This window comes from Lipotes vexillifer, unplaced genomic scaffold (assembly GCF_000442215.2).
Source record: "Lipotes vexillifer unplaced genomic scaffold, Lipotes_vexillifer_v1.1 scaffold240, whole genome shotgun sequence".
Lineage (NCBI taxonomy): Eukaryota > Metazoa > Chordata > Mammalia > Artiodactyla > Lipotidae > Lipotes > Lipotes vexillifer.
The window spans coordinates 2,250,361-2,268,301 of record NW_006797481.1 but is presented as its reverse complement, the minus strand read 5'-3'; the positions used below and the strand labels follow the sequence as shown (position 1 = coordinate 2,268,301).

The 17,941-nt window shown below is 38.9% G+C and overlaps 1 protein-coding gene across 1 annotated transcript in view; it reads left to right on the top strand.

The window, feature by feature from the left end:
- The window catches only part of INPP5F (inositol polyphosphate-5-phosphatase F), a 94,297-nt gene that overhangs the window by 68,606 nt on the left and 7,750 nt on the right, over positions 1-17,941 (top strand). Inside the window, exons 10-15 of the mRNA XM_007469571.1 lie at positions 2,234-2,358; positions 3,132-3,209; positions 4,109-4,229; positions 5,797-5,925; positions 11,689-11,806; positions 14,177-14,375. Coding sequence (XP_007469633.1) covers positions 2,234-2,358; positions 3,132-3,209; positions 4,109-4,229; positions 5,797-5,925; positions 11,689-11,806; positions 14,177-14,375 — 770 coding nt within the window. The remainder of the gene's footprint in view (positions 1-2,233; positions 2,359-3,131; positions 3,210-4,108; positions 4,230-5,796; positions 5,926-11,688; positions 11,807-14,176; positions 14,376-17,941) is intronic.

The following is a 17,941-nucleotide window of genomic DNA, read 5'->3' as shown; positions in this document are numbered from 1 at the left end:
CCTGCTCCCTGTTGACTTTCACAGCCTGTTTGTACACATCATACTCATCAACTTTATAGGCGTATGTGTTGAGGAGACACTCGTTCCTTTCCAACAGTACCCCAAAAGTGTTCTTTTACCCACCCTCATCCGCTGGGTAATTGCTCTCTGGGAGGTGGGCGTACGGTCGGTCTGACTCAGTCATGGTGTCACTACTGTTGCTCTTGCCTGCATTCGGTACAGGCATGGGCCTGTGTATGTTCTTGGCACTTTGGCCAGTGAGGTCTGATGTGAAGGGAAGTCTGCTGGGAGGCTCTGGGCAAGCTTTTCTGCTCTAATAAAAAGAGATACAGGAACCCACAGTCAGTCCCTCTGTGGTGGTTGTGTCTGGATTTGGTTGGTACTGCTGCAGCTGTGTCAAGCCTAGGTCATTAGCCTGAGGATTGACTAATATGCCGAGGATGGCAGAACAAAAAGATCTGGTTTTGGTCACCATTGAATGAAGCAGTTCTGGAGCCGTGCAACCTCGACTTCTGAGGTTCAGAACAGATTTCCGTTCTGAGATTTGAGTCAGTAATTTGTCATTTGCAGCAAAAAACATCTTGACACATGCATATATACACATTAAAATTTAAGTCAAAAGAGGGCTATAAGCTATGGGATATACACTATTCTGCACTATTTTCACTTAATAGCTCATGGTTATTATTTAACCATTTCTCCATTGGTGGACCTTTAGGATATAGTTTCTGCTATTCTAAAATTCTCCAGAAAACATCCTTTATAAATTTTGGAACACTTGTGTGCTTTATAAAGTTCTAGAGGTGAAATGGCTGGGTCAAACATTACATTTCTTTTAGGTTGATACCTACCACTCAGTTGCTTCCAAAAAGATCACACCAGTGTACACTCTCAGTAACAGTGGGAGCCAGTGCCCATTACCCCATATACTCACTAAAGCTGTCTACATTTAATGTTCAGCTTTTGCCTGTCTATAGGTGAAAACTGGTTTCCTGTTTTAAAATTTACATTTCTTTAAAGTTGTAGTCTCATGTTTATTGGCTATTTATCTTCTCTTGTGAACATCCTCTGTATCCTTTACCCATTTTTTTCCTTACTGAATTTATAGCACTCTTTATATATTAATGGTTTTTATGTTGCAGGTATATTCCCCTAGGTAGTCCTTTATTTTTTTTTTAACCTTTGCTTATACTGTCATTTAGTACACAGAGGTTTTATATTTTTATGTTGTCACATCTGTCCATCTTTTCTTTATGCTCTCTGGTTTTTGTTATGCTTAGAAGGTCAGTGCCATCCTTCAATTAGGGAAAAATCATCCCAACATTTCGTCTAGCTTTTTTATAACTTGAAGAAAAAATATTTAGATCATTAATGCATCTAGAATCTATTTTGTGTATAATGAAGTGTAGAGGGCTAACTTAAGTCCCCCCCCCATGTAAACAGACAGTTATCCCAATACCATTTGTAGTATACCACTATAGTATAGTCCATATTTCTCTCAGAATGATGTAACCATAGCTTAGATTCCTCAGTGTACATACATCTGTCTCTAGGCCATCTATCCTGTTCTGTTGAGTCACTCATTTTTCTGCACTCGTACCACAGTTTTAATCACTATACATTTAAAGTATGTTTTGCTTTCCAACGGGACGAGTCCTTTATTATTATTAGTGTTCAAATATTTTCCTGTATTATTCACTCTTCCAGATAAACTTTAGAATTAATTTTCCAAGTCCATAAAAAGACCCTGATTGAATTTTGATTGGGATTGTTGAGTATATAGATTAACCTAGGGAGACTTGACATCTTTACAATATTGAATCTTGCCATCTAGCACCATGGTGTGTCTCTCCATTTATTCAGGTTTTCTTTTACATGTTTCAGCAAAGTTTCAGAGTGTCCAGTATGTAGGTCTTGTATATTTCTTTAAAAATTATTCTAGAGATTTAAAATACCTGCTATTATAAAGGAATTTGTTTTCATTATATATTCTAAGAGGTTATTGCAAATGTATAATGTGTAAAAAAGCTATGCCATTGATGTAAATTCTCATGAACCTAAATGTAACAAATGAAAATCTTATTTTATAGGGAAAAAAATTGATGCTTGAGTGGATTAATTTTTGAGCCTAGCTATAAATTATTTCTAAAACATAATTCTAAATAAATTCAGTAAAAATCATGAGTCTAATGTCTGATTAAACTAAATTTTTTCCTTTTCTTTACTCTCACAGGTTATTATTAATTTGGTAGACCAGGCAGGAAGAGAGAAAATAATTGGCGACGCTTACCTGAAACAGGTGTTGCTCTTTAACAACTCACACCTCACTTATGTTTCATTTGACTTCCATGAGCACTGGTAAGATGGCTTCCTGAGAGGAGTTTTGATCAGTTCCAAAGTTTGTGGTAGACACTGCCACAAGGACCTTAGTTTTTCTTTTCTTTATTGGGAAGAAAATCTTGTTCTCCTCATTGTTAGAAAGGAAAGGACTATCATTTGTTTACTTAGTTCCATTTTCATACGGGTTTTATTTTGCCTAAAAATTTAAGTTAATTCTTCCTGAAATATTTACAGTCTTTTTGTTCCAAAATGACTTGGAGACTTAGAGTTCCTTTTTCCCTTTTATCCTTCAGTTAAAGAATTTCTGGAACTTTCCCTTTCTGCTTGAGTTTGAGCCTGGCAGGAGTAATAGTGTTCCCTTACTTAAACCTCATCCTGCTGGCTCATCTTTACACTGTTAGTAATACTGCTCTCCCTTGGGATAACTCCACTGGAGTTTGCTCTGGAAAAACAACAATCATTTTGATGGTAATTTTAACTTGTGTGTATTCTGAAAGCAAGTTTCTTTTGTCATAATCCTGACTCTAATATGGGTTCATTTACCTAGGTATTGAAAATTTTGGTGGGGAAAGAAGTTTATGATGGCTGTGATATGTTTCAGTGTATTCTTAAGCATATTTTCTTTCATAATGAAGATTAGTTATAAATATTTATATAATTGCCTATTTAAAGTAGTGTTATTCTCATATTTATAGTAATAATTTTCTTTCATTTTTCCAAGTAACCTTAGATATCATAAGCTTAAAAAAATTATTAAAGTTTTTTTTTTTTCCTTTTGGCATGTATTTTAGCCGAGGAATGAAGTTTGAGAATGTTCAAACACTAACAGATGCCATTTATGACATTATTCTTGACATGAAGTGGTGTTGGTAGGTATTTCGTAAGAAATCAGTTTGACAGACTCTTGGTCTGTGAAATCATATGTATTTGTCTAGTACCACTAAGTGTTAAAATAATAGCAGGCTGAGAAAGGATTTTTGTTTTTCTTGTTTTGCTTCCCAATTCCTTTTCTCCTTTTCAAAAGAGTGTGAGTCATTAGGCATTGTTAGCTTTGAACAGGGAAAAGGTGTCAGGTGGTCAGCAAAATGGAGTGGAGTGCTCTGTGACTATTCTTTAATTCCTTCTAACGCTCCATGATCTACATTTCTTCTTGGTCCCTAACATGGGAAGGAAGGTTTAGAGGTATTTGGTCCCAGTTTTGAGACATTTAAAAATTATCAGAGAAGGAAGTTGATTCTTCAGGGGAGATGTAGGAGGAAGTTGGCTTGAAGGACAGGAGAGGACATTTGATTAAATTTTAAGGCCACAGGTGGCTAGAGAAGTTAGATGAGTGAGGCATGCTGCATGACTTCTCACTGAGTGATAGAGTGAATTAGTCTGTTCAAGCTAATTTAGATGCATTTCTACTTGAAGTCAAAAAGGCAGAACGGGATGGTGTTTTAAAGTGCCTTCTGGTTTTAAATGTGTAGAAAAGCATAACTAGGGGTTGTGTCAGCTCTGCCTAGTAGTTGTGCGACTCAGGCAAGTCACTCTTTCTGTATCTGTATTTTTCCCCCCCAAAATGGGGATAATATCTTCCTTGTTGAGTTCTTGTGTAAATTAACAATAACGTCTACAAAGGTCTCAGTAATGCCTGCCACATAATAATATTCTAAGCAAATTGATAACCAATGTTGCTGTTGTTATTATTATACTGTGAAGAATTGTGGGTTTTGAAAACTTTAAAGTATTTCATACTGTAAAGTAATTCCATACTGTTTTTGAAAAGGGTTGATCAAGCTGGAGTAATATGTAAACAAGAAGGGATTTTTCGAGTTAATTGCATGGACTGCCTGGATCGCACCAATGTGGTGCAAGCTGCCATTGCACGAGTGGTCATGGAACAGCAGGTAATTTGGAGTCCACTGGCTTGTAAATATTCATTTTTAATTTTTTTCACATGTAAACCAGTAACTAAAATCTTTGTTGCATAGAACATTTACAGCATGCAAACATCCTTGTTGCTTTAAAACCTGGAAAGTACAGCCTTTCCTAGAAATCAGTTGGATCAAGTGGCGTTTTCTTAAGTACTCATTTCAAAAATGTGAGGCCCAGCATTTAAAATTGTACTGGCTGGCACTTTGTAGTCATTTACCTTTTTCTCTCAGCTCCAAACACTCAATTCTGTATTGCGGCATGGTGTCTGCACACCACCTTTCTGCTCAACCAGCTGGTTCCATGTCAGGCTCTGCCAATAGAGGGCATTAAAGGAAGACCATGAGGCTGGAGGAGGACAAGGGGACAAGTTCCTTCACCCATGCTATATTCCCATCATCAGCACCCTCTCTGTGGCTTTGGTTCCTTTGGCACCACAGAACCAGCCTCTTCCCTTTGTGCCCCAACCCTGCTGTTTCCTGGAGTCATTATATCTCTTACCTCAGTGTCCCCTTTTAGATCTTTCAGCCCTGTAACACCTGGGTAATGAATTCCCAAGGCTGACATTCCTAGCATGTTTTTTTCTCCTGATAGAACCTTGTGACTATCCTTTGGGGATGCCTTCTACTGTCACATTGAAGCAGCCAGGCTTTGGAGATCAAGCCCTGGCCCTAGCACATACAAGGTGTTGACCCCATGCAAAGAATTCAACCTCTCCAAACTTCTATCTCCTCATCTATAAATGGGGGTAATAAGAGTATTGATTGCACAGGGTGGTTATGAGGAGTAAATGAGATAATTTATTTTAAATTCCCTGGTGGCACAGTGGTTAAGAATCCACCTGCCACTGCAGGGGACATGGGTTCGAGCCCTGGTCCGGGAAGATCCCACATGCCACGGAGCAACTAAGCCCGTGCACCAAAACTACTGAGCCTGCACTCTAGAGCCCACAAGCCGCAACTACTGAGCCCACGTGCCACAACTACTGAAGCCCGCATGCCTAGAGCCCATGCTCTGTGACAAGAGAAGCCACTGCAGTGAGAAGCCCACACACCACAACAGAGAGTAGCCCCTGCTCACCATAAATAGAGAAAGCCCACGCTCAGCAGCAAAGACCTAATGCAGCCAAAAATAAAATAAATTTATAAAAAAAAGCTCTTAGAATGTGGCACCAGACTTAACATTTATTGGGCACTTACTGCTCTGCTACTATTAATATTATTGTTGTTTCTATATGGTTTTTTGATGGTTAGTTTCACTTCATAGCCAAATTTAAAAGAAAGACAAAATATAATAGTATGAGTCTACACATTAAAAATTACAGCAAAACAGTGTAAATTTTTTATTCTATTTATTTAGATGTAGCAATTCATAAAGCTATCTTTCAAGTGGTCTTAATTTTGAAAAAGTCTGAAAACATCATTTTTTAAAATTTAAGGGTCCTAAATTGTACATGCATATGCTTCCTTTCTCTGCAGTATACATTTTATGCTATAGTGTCCTGGCTTATATGCAGTTAATCTACCAATGTATTAATTTTAGCTGAAAAAATTAGGTGTGATGCCCCCAGAGCAGCCACTACCGGTGAAATGCAATCGCATTTATCAGATAATGTGGGCCAACAACGGTGACTCCATTAGCAGACAGTATGCTGGGACAGCTGCCCTGAAGGTAAGTACCTGCAGCCAGCATCTGTGGGTCATTATGTAGGACACAGGGTATAGTTTAAAACCAACTTGGTTTTTGAGAGAAAAGTACATGGGTTTCAGGTGGTAGGTGTATGTAGTTGTCTCCTTTCTGGAATGTTTGGGTAAGGCAGGGGTCACATGTTCAAATTCCACAGATGCCAGGTAATGTAACCCATTAGATTAAAGGGAGAGATGGGCTGTGTGGACCTGAGGAAGAGCATATGTTGTCTTAGGAAGGTGCTGTTCTGCTACTTCCTAATGGGGTTGGAGGCCCAGTTTTGCTAAATCTCCCAGTTTTCAAGGGAGTTTGGAAAGTTGGAATTTTAAGTATAGTGGTTAAAACTTCATACAGACAAAATAAAACATGTCTGTATTGGTGGGATTTGGGTCCCTGGTATAATTTGCCTCCTCTGATCTTGAATCCCAACCCTGCCTCTTACTAGCTCTGTGACTGTGGGCAAGTCACTTAACTTCTCTGTGTCTGTCTCTTCATTTGTAAAACAGGAATAATACTAGGCCCACTTCAAAAAATTGGCATGGGATTATATGAGTTAATAACATGTTAGAGCTTAGACCATTCCCTGACACATAGTAAATGTTGAAGAAAAGTTTTATTATCTTTTTGTGATTGTTATACATAAAGTCTTTTGAAGATCCCACCAAGCTGATCTTCACAGAACTTAATGTAAATGTAAACTGTAGTTACTGGTCACTAAATACTCCCTCTGTGGGCAATAGGAAGTGGTTGAATTGGCTTAAATTAGGTTTATGTTCATTTTCCTTCAAAGTAATAGTTCACCCCAGGATATTTGTTATAACAAATTGTACCATTGAGAGCTCAACAAGCATCAGATTATCCATCTTTTAGTTGGGTGATGAATGTCAAAAAGCTTTTTGTTAATTAAGGAAACTGAACTTTAGAAATCCTTGTGCAAGTTATTGTTTAAAGAGAAGTACTACTTATGCACTCAGCGTCAGAGCACCTAAATATATAATGCAAATACTAATAAAACTAAAATGAGAAATAAACAGCATTACAATAATAGTAGAGGACTTTGACAGCCCACTCTCGACAATGGATAGATTATCCAGGCAGAAAATCAATAAAGAAACAGCAAATTTGAACAACACTATAGACCCTATGGACCTAACAGACATATACAGAACATTCCATCCACCAACAGTAGAATACACATTTTTCAGAAGCACAAACGAAACATTCTCCAGGATAGATTATATGTTAGGCCACAAAACAAGTCTCAGCAACTTCAAGAAGATAGAAATTATATCAGGTATCTTTTCTGAGCACAGTGGTATGAAACTAGAGATCAGTAACAGGAGGAAAATTGGAAAATTCACAAATATGTGGCAATTAACATACTCTTGAACAACAGATGGATCAAAGAAGAAATCAAAAGGGAAATCAAAAAAATCTTGAAACAAATTAAACTGGAAACACAACATACCAAAATTTATGGGATGCAGCAAAAGCAGCTTCAAGAGGAAACTTTATAGCTATAAATGCCTATATTAAGAAAAAAGGAAGATCTCAACCTAACAATTACACCTCAAGGAACTAGAAAAAGAAGAAGAAACTAAACCTAAAGTTGGCAAGAGGAAGGAAGTAATAAAGATTAGACTAGAAATAAGTGAAATAGAAAATAGAAAAACAATAGAAAAGATCAACAAAGTTAAGAGTTGGCTGTTTTGAAGAGATAAACAAAATTGACAAACTCTTAGCTAGGCTAACCAAGGAAAAAAGAGAGAGAACTCAAAATTATAAATGAAAGAGATATTACAACTGATACCACAGAAATACATAGGATTATGAGACTACTATGAACAGGCGTATGCCAACAAATTGAACAATTTAGAGGAAATGGATTAATTCCTAGAAACATACGACCTACCAGACTGAATCATGAAGAAACAGAAAATCTGAATAGACCAATGAGTAAGGAGATTGAATCAGTAATCAAAAAGCTCCCAACTAAGAAAAGCCCAGGACTAGGTGGTTTCACTGGTGAATTCTACAAACATTTAAAGAAGAATTAATACCAGCCCTTTTCAAACTCTTCTCAAAAAATAGAAGAGGAAACACTTCCAAACTGTTTCTATGAGGCCCTGATATGTAAACTAGATAAAGACACAACAAGAAAACTCTGAGCCCATGTCCCTGATTACTGTAGATAAAAAAATTCTCAACAAAATACTAACAAACCAAATTCAGCAGCTCATTAAAGGGATCATATTCCATGAGGAAGAGGGACTTACCCCTGGTTCAGAATTTGAAAATCAATAAATGTGTTACACCACATCAGTAGAATGAAAGATAAAAATCATAGGATCATCTCAATAGATGCAAAAAAAAAAGCGTTTGACAAAATTCAACATGCTTTCACCCAGTGGTGAAAACTGAAAGCTTTCCTCTCAGATCAGGAACAAGACAAAGTTGCTCACTTTCACCACTCCTATTCATCATAGTGCTGGAAGTCCTAGCCAGAGCAGTCAGGCAAGAGAAAGAAATAAAAAGCATTCAGATTGGAAGGGAAGAAGTAACATTGTCTTGATTTGCAGGTGGTGTGTTCTTATGCAGTTGACTTTGAACAACATGGGTTTGAATTACACGGGTCCACTTTATATGTGGATATTTTTCTATTGTAAATACTACAATACTACACAGTCTGTGGTTGGTTGAATCCCTGGATGTGGAGGAAATGTGGATACAGAAAGCCGGCTATAAGTTATACAAAGATTAACCTCCACATTGTTAAAGGGTCAACCTTATATAGAAAATCCTAAAGACTCCACCAGAAAACTGTTAGAACTAATAAACGAATTCAGTAAAGTTGCCAGATACAAAATCAACCTACCAAAATCTGTCGTTTCTATACACTAATTGAGATTATCTAAAAAAGAAATAAAATAATCCCATTTACAGTAGCATCAAAAACAATAAAATAGTAAGGAATAAATTTAACCAAGAAGGTGAAAGATCTGTACACTAAAAACTGTAAGACGTTGATGAAAGAAATTGAAGAAGGCACAAATAAATGGAATATAGCCTAGGTTCATGGTTTGGAAAAATGAACATTAAAATATTAGCCAGGGCTTCCCTGGTGGCGCAGTGGTTGAGAAGTCCACCTGCTGATGCAGGGGACACGGGTTCGTGCCCTGGTCTGGGAAGACCCCACATGCCGTGGAGCGGCTGGGCCCGTGAGCCATGGCTGCTGAGCCTGCGCATCCGGAGCCTGTGCTCCGCAACGGGAGAGGCCACAACAGTGAGAGGCCCGCGTACAAAAAAAAAAAAAAAAAATTACCCAAAGCCATCTCCAGATTCAATATAATCTCTATCAAAATTCCATTGGCATTTTCTACAAAAATAGAAAAAAAAATCCTAAAATTCACGTGGAACCACAAGAGACCCCTAATAGCCAAAGCAATCCTGAGAAAGAACAAAACTGGAGATATCCTACTTCCTGATTTCAAACTATATCACAAAGCTGTAGTAATCAAAACAGTACTGGCATAAAAACAGGCACATAGACTAATGGAATAGAACCGAGAGCCCAGAAATAAACTCACGCTATCAGTCAACTAATAATTTGACAAGGGAGCCGAGGATACTCAATGGGGAAATGATAGTCTCTTCACTAATGCTGTTGGGAAACTGGATATTCACATGCAAAATAATTAAACTGGACCCCCTATCTTACACCATTCACAAAAATTAACTTGAAATGGATTAAAGACTGTAAAACCTGAAACTTTAGTTTACTCCTACAAGAAAACATAGGGAAAGTTCCATGACATTGATCTTAGCAATGATTTTTTGGACATGACACCAAAAGCACAAGAAGAAATGTAAAAATAAACAAGTGGGATTACATCAAATAAAAGCTTTTGCATAGTAAAATAAATAATCAACAAAATGAAAAGACAACCCATGGAATGGGAGAAAATATTTGCAAACCATATGTCTGAGAAAGGGTTAATATCCAAAATATGTAACCAAGTAGTGCAACTCAATAGCAAAAAACAAATAATCTGATTTTACAACAGGCAAAGGACCTGAACAGCCATTTTTCCAAAGAGGATATACAAATGGCCAACAGGTACATAAAAACGTGCTCAGCATCAGTAATCATCAGGGAAATGTAAATCAAAACCACAGTGAGCTATCACCTCCCACCTATTGGAATGGGTGTTATCTAAAAGACAAGAGATAACAAGTGTTGGGAGAAAAGGTAACCCTTGTACATTGTTGGTGCGAATATAGATTGGCATAGCCACTATGGAAAATGGTAAGGAAGTTCCTCAAAAAATTAAAAATGGAGTTACCATATGATCCAGCAATCTTATTTTATGAGTATATATCCAAAGAAAATGAAAACAGTATGTCACAGAAATACCTGTACTCCTGTGTTCATTGTAGCACTGTTCGTAATAGTCAAGACCTGGAAACAACCTAAGTATCTGACAGTGGATGAATGGCTAAAGAAAATGTGTGTGTGTGTGTGTGTGTGTGTGTGTGTGTGTGTGTGTGTGTGCAAAATGTGTGTGTATATATATAATGGAATATTCAGCCATAAAAAAAGAAGAAAATCCTGATATTTGCAGCAACATGGATGAACCTTGAGGACATTATGTTAAGTGAAATAAGGCAAACAGAGAAAGACAAATACTGCATGATCTCACTTATATGTGGAATTTTAAAAAGTCAAACTCATAGAAACATTAGGTAGATTGGTGCTTACCAGAGGATGGGGAAAATGGGGAGATATTGGTCAAAGAGTACAAACTTTAAGTTCTAAGTTCTGGGGATCTAACATACAGCATGGTGACTATAGTTAACAGTACTGTATATATATACACACACATATATCAAATCATCACATTGTACACCTTAAACTTATACAATGCTACTTGTCAATTATACAAAACTGGAAAAAAAAGAGGAACACTTTTTTTCCTTTGATATTAAAATTCTTTGGATGCAGCATTCATGTCTCTCTCTTCTATAATAGATTCATGTTGCTAAATTAATATTTCCTACGAATGACCTAATTGGCAACGTGTTCTTCCTAAATTGTCAATTTTAGGACCAGGCTTGTTTCCAATATTGCCTTGGATAGAAATAGTGGGGTTGGGATGCGGGAGAAAGAGACTCTGCTTTCCTTGCCTTAAGTTTAAGTCACTACCTCTCTAGGGACTTGCTCTGACACCTTTGTTGTGAAAACCAAGAGAAACAAAACAATTAAATCTTCATTGGATCATTCTACAGGGATTGTAATGTGCAGCAAGGTATGGAAACCTCTGCTCTCTGTATATATACACACAACCACATATGCAGGTTAAATTCCATTATAATAAGCTCTAGGGAACTGTCTACATTTTACCACATCAGACATTTGTGTGTTTTGAATATCATACCAGTTGGAGGTTTGAAAATCTTTTTGTTTTGTTTATTATATAATAAGTTTTGACCTGTAAATTCTAGATATTCTACAGATTGCCAAGAATGGCTTTACCTTAAGGCACAAGCTAACTGTGGAGACTTTATGCCACCAATAGCATGTTTAATTGACATGCTTGGATCCGAGTCAAATACTAGTAGATATTTTAATTACATTATTTGGAAATTATAAAACCCTATAGATTTCCAGCCTTGAATCAAAAGCCCACATTGACTTCAGGAACATTTTTGTGCTTGAATAAATTGTTAAAGTGACTTTTTCCTTGACAGGGTGACTTTACAAGAACAGGAGAAAGGAAGTTAGCAGGAGTTATGAAAGATGGTGTTAACTCGGCAAATAGGTATTACCTGAATCGATTTAAGGATGCTTATAGGCAAGCTGTTATAGGTAAGGAACATAAATGCTCCTCTCTCTCAAATTTGTTATTCTTTCTGTGACTAACCTTTTACAGTAACCAACTTCATTAACATAGTTCATATGTTGTATAATATATTTGTGTCTCTGTGTTGAACATCTTACCCAATAAATCAAATGTTTACGAGATTAGAAATTTTAAAAAATATTTTATTGATTTGGCTGCATTGAGTCTTAGTTGCAGCATGTGGGACCTTCGTTGCAGCATGCAGGATCTTCCATTGCGGTGCACAGGCTTCTCTAGTTGCGGCACACAGGCTTCTCTCTAGTTGCGGTGTGTGGGCTAAGTAGTTGCAGCATGCAGGCTTAGTTGCCCCATGGCATGTGGGATCTTAGTTCCCCCACCAGTGATTGAACCCACATCCCCTGCATTGGGAGGCGGATTCTTTTTTTTTTTAATATTTATTTGTTTGTTTTGGTTGCACTGGGTCTTAGTTGTGGCAGGTGGGCTCCTTAGTTGTAGCTTGCAGGCTCCTTAGTTGCAGCAGGTGGGCTCCTTAGTTGCAGCAGGTGGGCTCCTTGGTTGTGGTTCGCTGGCTCCTTAGTTGCAGCATGCAGGCTCCTTAGTTGTAGAATGCGAACTCTTAGTTGCGGCACGCACATGGGATTTAGTTCCCTGACCAGGGATTGAACCCAGGCCCCCTGCATTGGAAATGTGTAGTCTTATCCACTGCACCACCAGGGGAGTCCCTGGAAGGCAGATTCTTAACCACTGGACCACCAAGGAAGTCCCTACAAGATTAGAATTTGACAAATTTTTTAGGCTGGAGCAGCAAAAGAAACCACTCATTTCCATACGTATTTGTCAATTTGTTATTCATGTAACAGAAGGCAGGGTTAAGGCTCTTGGAGTATGGAATAAGGTGCCCTAAAACCTCATCGAGTAAAAACTCCATATTCTATTTGTTTTTGCATTACTCAAGGTTGAGAGAGAAAAACGAGATGATTTTCTTTCTTCGTATATTGTTTACCATGTGTTCTTGCTATGGACAAATATAGCATCCTTTCTTATAAGCGTGATTTAACAGGGTATTAGGGTATCAGATTTAGAGATTATCCTAACCAGTTCCTATCACTATTTAAGAAAAGAAATGGAGGGTAGATTGCCCAGTGGAATTCATGCCTTGGCATATTTTAACTTTAATTTTCATGAAAGTATTACCTTTTAGGATTAAAGTAAATGTAGAGTATTCTGGATTAGAATCAAATGTAACAGCTTGTCATATGGTCTCTAAGAATATTTTTTAAATCCTATTTTTTAACCTGTTTATTTATTATAAATGAAATAGTAGGGCCTATGCATAGGCAATTTAGGAATTTGAGAAGTCTGGTGTAATTAAGTTTGGTTCATTTGCCACACATAGGGTGCATGCTGATAGGAAAATTGGATTTTAGCAGTTTATTCAAGGAAAAATAAGATACCTTTCTTTCTGTTGGTTGATCTAGCGACTCAGTTATGTCATTGAGGAGGCATGTTCTGTTCCTCTCTCATTTTGATGATCAGTTGCATCAGCTTCATCCTAACCGTGAAGCTGGATCTTTTCAAGTTTAAGAGAGAGGGGCCAGTAGCAGTCTGGGCTTACTGCTTCCCTGAAAGGGTCAGTGGTTGGCAGATCTCTCTCAGAAGCCTCCTCCAGTCTTACAATCCCAAACAAGCATAGGGAATGGGATTACAATGATTTTGTTAAGCCTTGAGCTGCATGCTGTACCAGGAAGAAGTTAGCTTGTCTGTTCAGTTCCTTTGCCCATTTTAAAATTGGCTTATTTGTCTTTTTATTACTGAGTTGTTGGAATTCTTTATATATTCTTGGATACAGGTCCCTGATCAGATAGATGATTTTCAAATGTTCGCTCCTATTCTGTGGGTTGCCTTTTAATTTTCATGACATTGTCCTTTGAGACACAAAAGTTTTTAATTTTGATGGTGTCCAGTTTGACTATGTTTTTTCTTTTGTGGCTTGTGATTTTAGTTTCATATCTTAAAAAACCATGCCTAGTCCAGGGTCACAAAGATTTATGCCTGGGCTTCCCTGGTGGCGCAGTGGTTGAGAGTCCGCCTGCTGATGCAGGGGACACGGGTTTGTGCCCCGGTCCGGGAAGATCCCACATGCCGTGGAGCGGCCTGGCCCGTATGCCATGGCTGCTGAGCCTGCGTGTCCGGAGCCTGTACTCCGCAACAGGAGAGGCCACAACAGTGAGAGGCCCGCGTACAGCAAAAACAAAAAGATTTATGCCTATGTTTTTTAATGAGTCTTATTATTTTAGGTCTTGTATTCTCTTTTGCTTTTTAAAAATGCATTAGTAAACTAAGAAGATGATAGATATTAACACTTTCTACTCTAGATTTGATGCAAGGCATTCCAGTGACAGAAGATCTTTATTCCATATTTACCAAGGAGAAAGAGCATGAAGCTTTGCATAAGGAAAATCAGAGAAGCCATCAGGAACTAATTAGTCAACTCTTACAAAGTTACATGAAGTTACTGCTGCCTGATAATGAAAAGTTCCATGGGGGCTGGGCCCTCATTGACTGTGACCCCAGGTGAGTTGGAGTGGTGTCCTGGTAACTAACGTGCTTTCTGATGTTAAGTTGTCCTAATTATTGCTAGCAATTGCCCATAGAGCTGTGGGCATGGATGCATAGTTCATGGCAGTTCTCAAATACACGGCTGGGGGCACTAGCAATATTTGATTTTTTAAAAACCCAAATTGTGAAACTACAGTTCAAAGCTTGTTTCGTGAGTTCTCCCCTGCCCCCAACCCCACTCCGTGCCTCAGAATCTAGGTTTATTGTATTAATGCACAAAACTGAGTGTACCAAGAGGTTTAATGATGCTAGTTACTTTGGGTTGTAAAGTGGTCCTGGTCTTTCATAAAATAAATAGGGCAACTAATACTTAACATTCTTTTTTAAACAAAAAGCATCCAGTTTCAAGTGGTTCTTTAAAATACCAACTGAATGGCAGGATCCAAATTTATCCACCAGATTGAATGCTTGCTTTCAGCCTAAAATTTAAAATTATAATTTTCAGTATTACGAATCAGAAACACTTCAGAAAATTCTAGACCAAGCTCTGAGAATAAAAGGCTTTATTTAGATTTTATTTTACATTTCATATGTTTTTAATAAAAGGGGCATAAAATAAGCTTGAAAGAACAACAGGACGCAAGGTAGTATACATATATTAAAATGAGTGAAAGGCAACATTGACTGTAGGTTCATAGGGAAACCTTCCATGACTTTAATTCCATGGATTATTTCGCTTTGATAGTATTATATGTATGGATGCAATTTTTGGACTCTTAAAAGATGAGGTTTTCCTCACAACTTAGCAGAAAATTTCTGTGCTCTTGTAAGCCATTTGGTAAAAAATTTTTATTCATGTATGTTAGTTGTTGTTTTTAAAATAGCAGTCCAACATAATGCAGCATGAAACAAACAAAAACTCCCAAAAGGTAGTACTTTTAATTCCCATTCAGAAATAACTGCAGGTATCACATCTGCATTTTGCTTGAGTTTTAACTTTGCACTTCACTTTTTTGAAGGTGTCGTGATTGTCAATATTATTTTCCTTAGATCGTTTTTTTTTTTAATTATTTTTATTTTTGGCTGCGTTGGGTCTTCGTTGCTGCGTGCAGGCTTTTCTCTAGTTGCAGCAAGCGGGCACTACTCTTCATTGCGGTGTGCAGGCTTCGCATTGGGTGGCTTCTCTTGTTGTAGAGTGCAGGCTCTAGGCACGCAGGCTTCAGTAGTTGTGCCTCACGGGCTCTAGAGCGCAGGCTCAGCAGTTGTGGCGCACAGACATAGTTGCTTTGGGACATGTGAGATCTTCCCGGACCAGGGCTTGAACACATGTCCCCTGCATTGGCAGGAGGATTCTTAACCACTGCACCACCAGGGAAGTCCCAAGAACTGTCCTTCTTATTAGAGATACTTTGTGGTTATCATCCTTTCTAACACTGCTAAGATTTCTTTAAATTTGCTACTGGTATTTATCTTCATTTGCAAGGCTTAAAGACTTTCCAGATGGTGGATAGTTTTCCCTTTCACTTGAAGGGAGATGTTTGGAAACCTGCTCTTTGGCTCTCTGAGTTTGCTATAGAGCCTTTGTACAGTCTGTCTACTGAGCCAGGGATGTGGACCCAGAACAGGCAGCCCCTGGTGGAGGACAGCAAGAGGTAGCTCTGGGAATGGCTTTGGGGGCTCAGGTCCCCAGACAGCCAGTGGTGAGTTCAGCCCCTTGAGCTTAGAGGCTTCAGCAGTCAGCACCTGTCTGCCTCAGGCTGTGTGTGTGGTTTTTAAAAACACCTTTATCAAGATGTTATTCCTATAGCATACAATTCGCCCATTTAAAGCGTAAAATCTAAAGTGGCTTTTAGAATATTCAGAGTTGTGCAACCATCACTTTGGTCAGTTTTAGAACATTTTTATCACCACAAAGAGAATCTGGATACTCTATCCCCACCCTCACCCCCTAAGCAACCACCAATCTATTGATACTTCTATCTCTCTGGACTCGTGTACTCTGGACACTATATAAATGTAATCATGTAACATGTGGCCTTTGTGACTGGCTTCATTCACTTAGCATAATGTTTTCATGGCTCATGGGCGTTGTGGCATGTACCAGAACTTCATTCCTTTTTATGGCTGAATAGTATTTCATTGTATGGATAGACCACATTTTGTTTATTCACTCTTCCTTTGGGCATTTATGTTTCCACCTTCTGGCTATTCTGTTGTAAATAGCGATGCTGTGAATACTTGTACAAGTTGTTGTTTGCGCAACTCTTTTTCTTTTGGGTGTATACCTAGGAGGGGAAATTGCCAGGCCACATATAATTCAATGCGTAACTTTTGAGAAACCACCAAACTATTTTCCACAGTGGCTGCACCATTTTACATTCCTACCAGTAATGTAGGAGGGTTCCAGTTTTTCCGTGTCCTCACCAACACTTGTTTTCCATGGTTTTTTATTGTAGTCATCCTAGGGGGTGTAAAGTAGTATCACATTGTGGTTTTGATTTGTATTTCCCTAGTGACACACGTTGAGCTTTTTTTTTCCTTGTGCTTGGTGGGCATTTGTATGTCTTCCTTAGAAAAATGTCTATTCAAATCCTTTGCTCATTTAAAAAATTGGGTTGTGTGTCTTCTTATTGAATTGGGCTACATGTTTTTGTAAATAAAGTTTTACAGGAACCAGGGCTGGGATTAGGGTGAGGCAAGTGAGACAGGGTTGTACAGGTTGCAGGGTCAGATCCTATCTTTATTTGAAATGTTGATGTTTTATCTTGATATGTTTGCATTAATTTTGATTTTTAAAAAATATTGCACTAAAAACTTACCTTGACGGCTGAGTTTTTCTGGCATCCCCGTAAATTTTGCGCCAGGGACCAGTGCCTCACTCACTTCACTGCAATCACCGCCCTGTTTAAATACCTGGCAGAAAAAGTTACAAATGCTCCGTCCTGCGCAGCTCAGCAAGAATGGCTGCCGTTCCCTTTTTCTTTACCTCCCAGCACCGCAGCTGGAACTGTCCAGCACAGCCTTGTGCCGTTTGCTTGGTTTCTGCCCTCCTTCGGGCTTACCCGGTGCCCACCCCTGGCCCCGAGCCTTTTTCTTTTAAAGACTGAGCACAGCTCAGTTTGTTCCCCGCGGACAGCCCCTGGCGCATACAGATCAGGGCCGTTCTGTGTCCTTTCCTTTCCAAGCGGCTGCAGCGGCTGCAAGGAAAGCTGACTTGCATGACAGCCGATAAGCGCCGGCTGGCGCGCTGCAGCCGGGGAAAGAATCTTTAATGTGACGGGAAATCGGCGGTACCGTCTAGGTGCCCTTCAGCATCAGCACAAAGCCAACTCTTTATTTTGTCCCACTCGGATTCACTTTTTCTTACACCGAGAGCACATGACCACTTGTACCCGCGTAGTGGACTAGTGAGGCGCTCTGCAGCCCGCCCGCTAGCAGCCCTCCAGCCAGCAGGGATGGCCCTTCGCAAAGGCGTGCGTGCACTCTCACGGGAGCCGAGAGCCAGAGCCCGCGGCCACCTCGGCGCCCCTCTCCGCCGGCCTGGGAACCTGCCCTGCTCGCGGCGAGGGCGGTGCTGAACC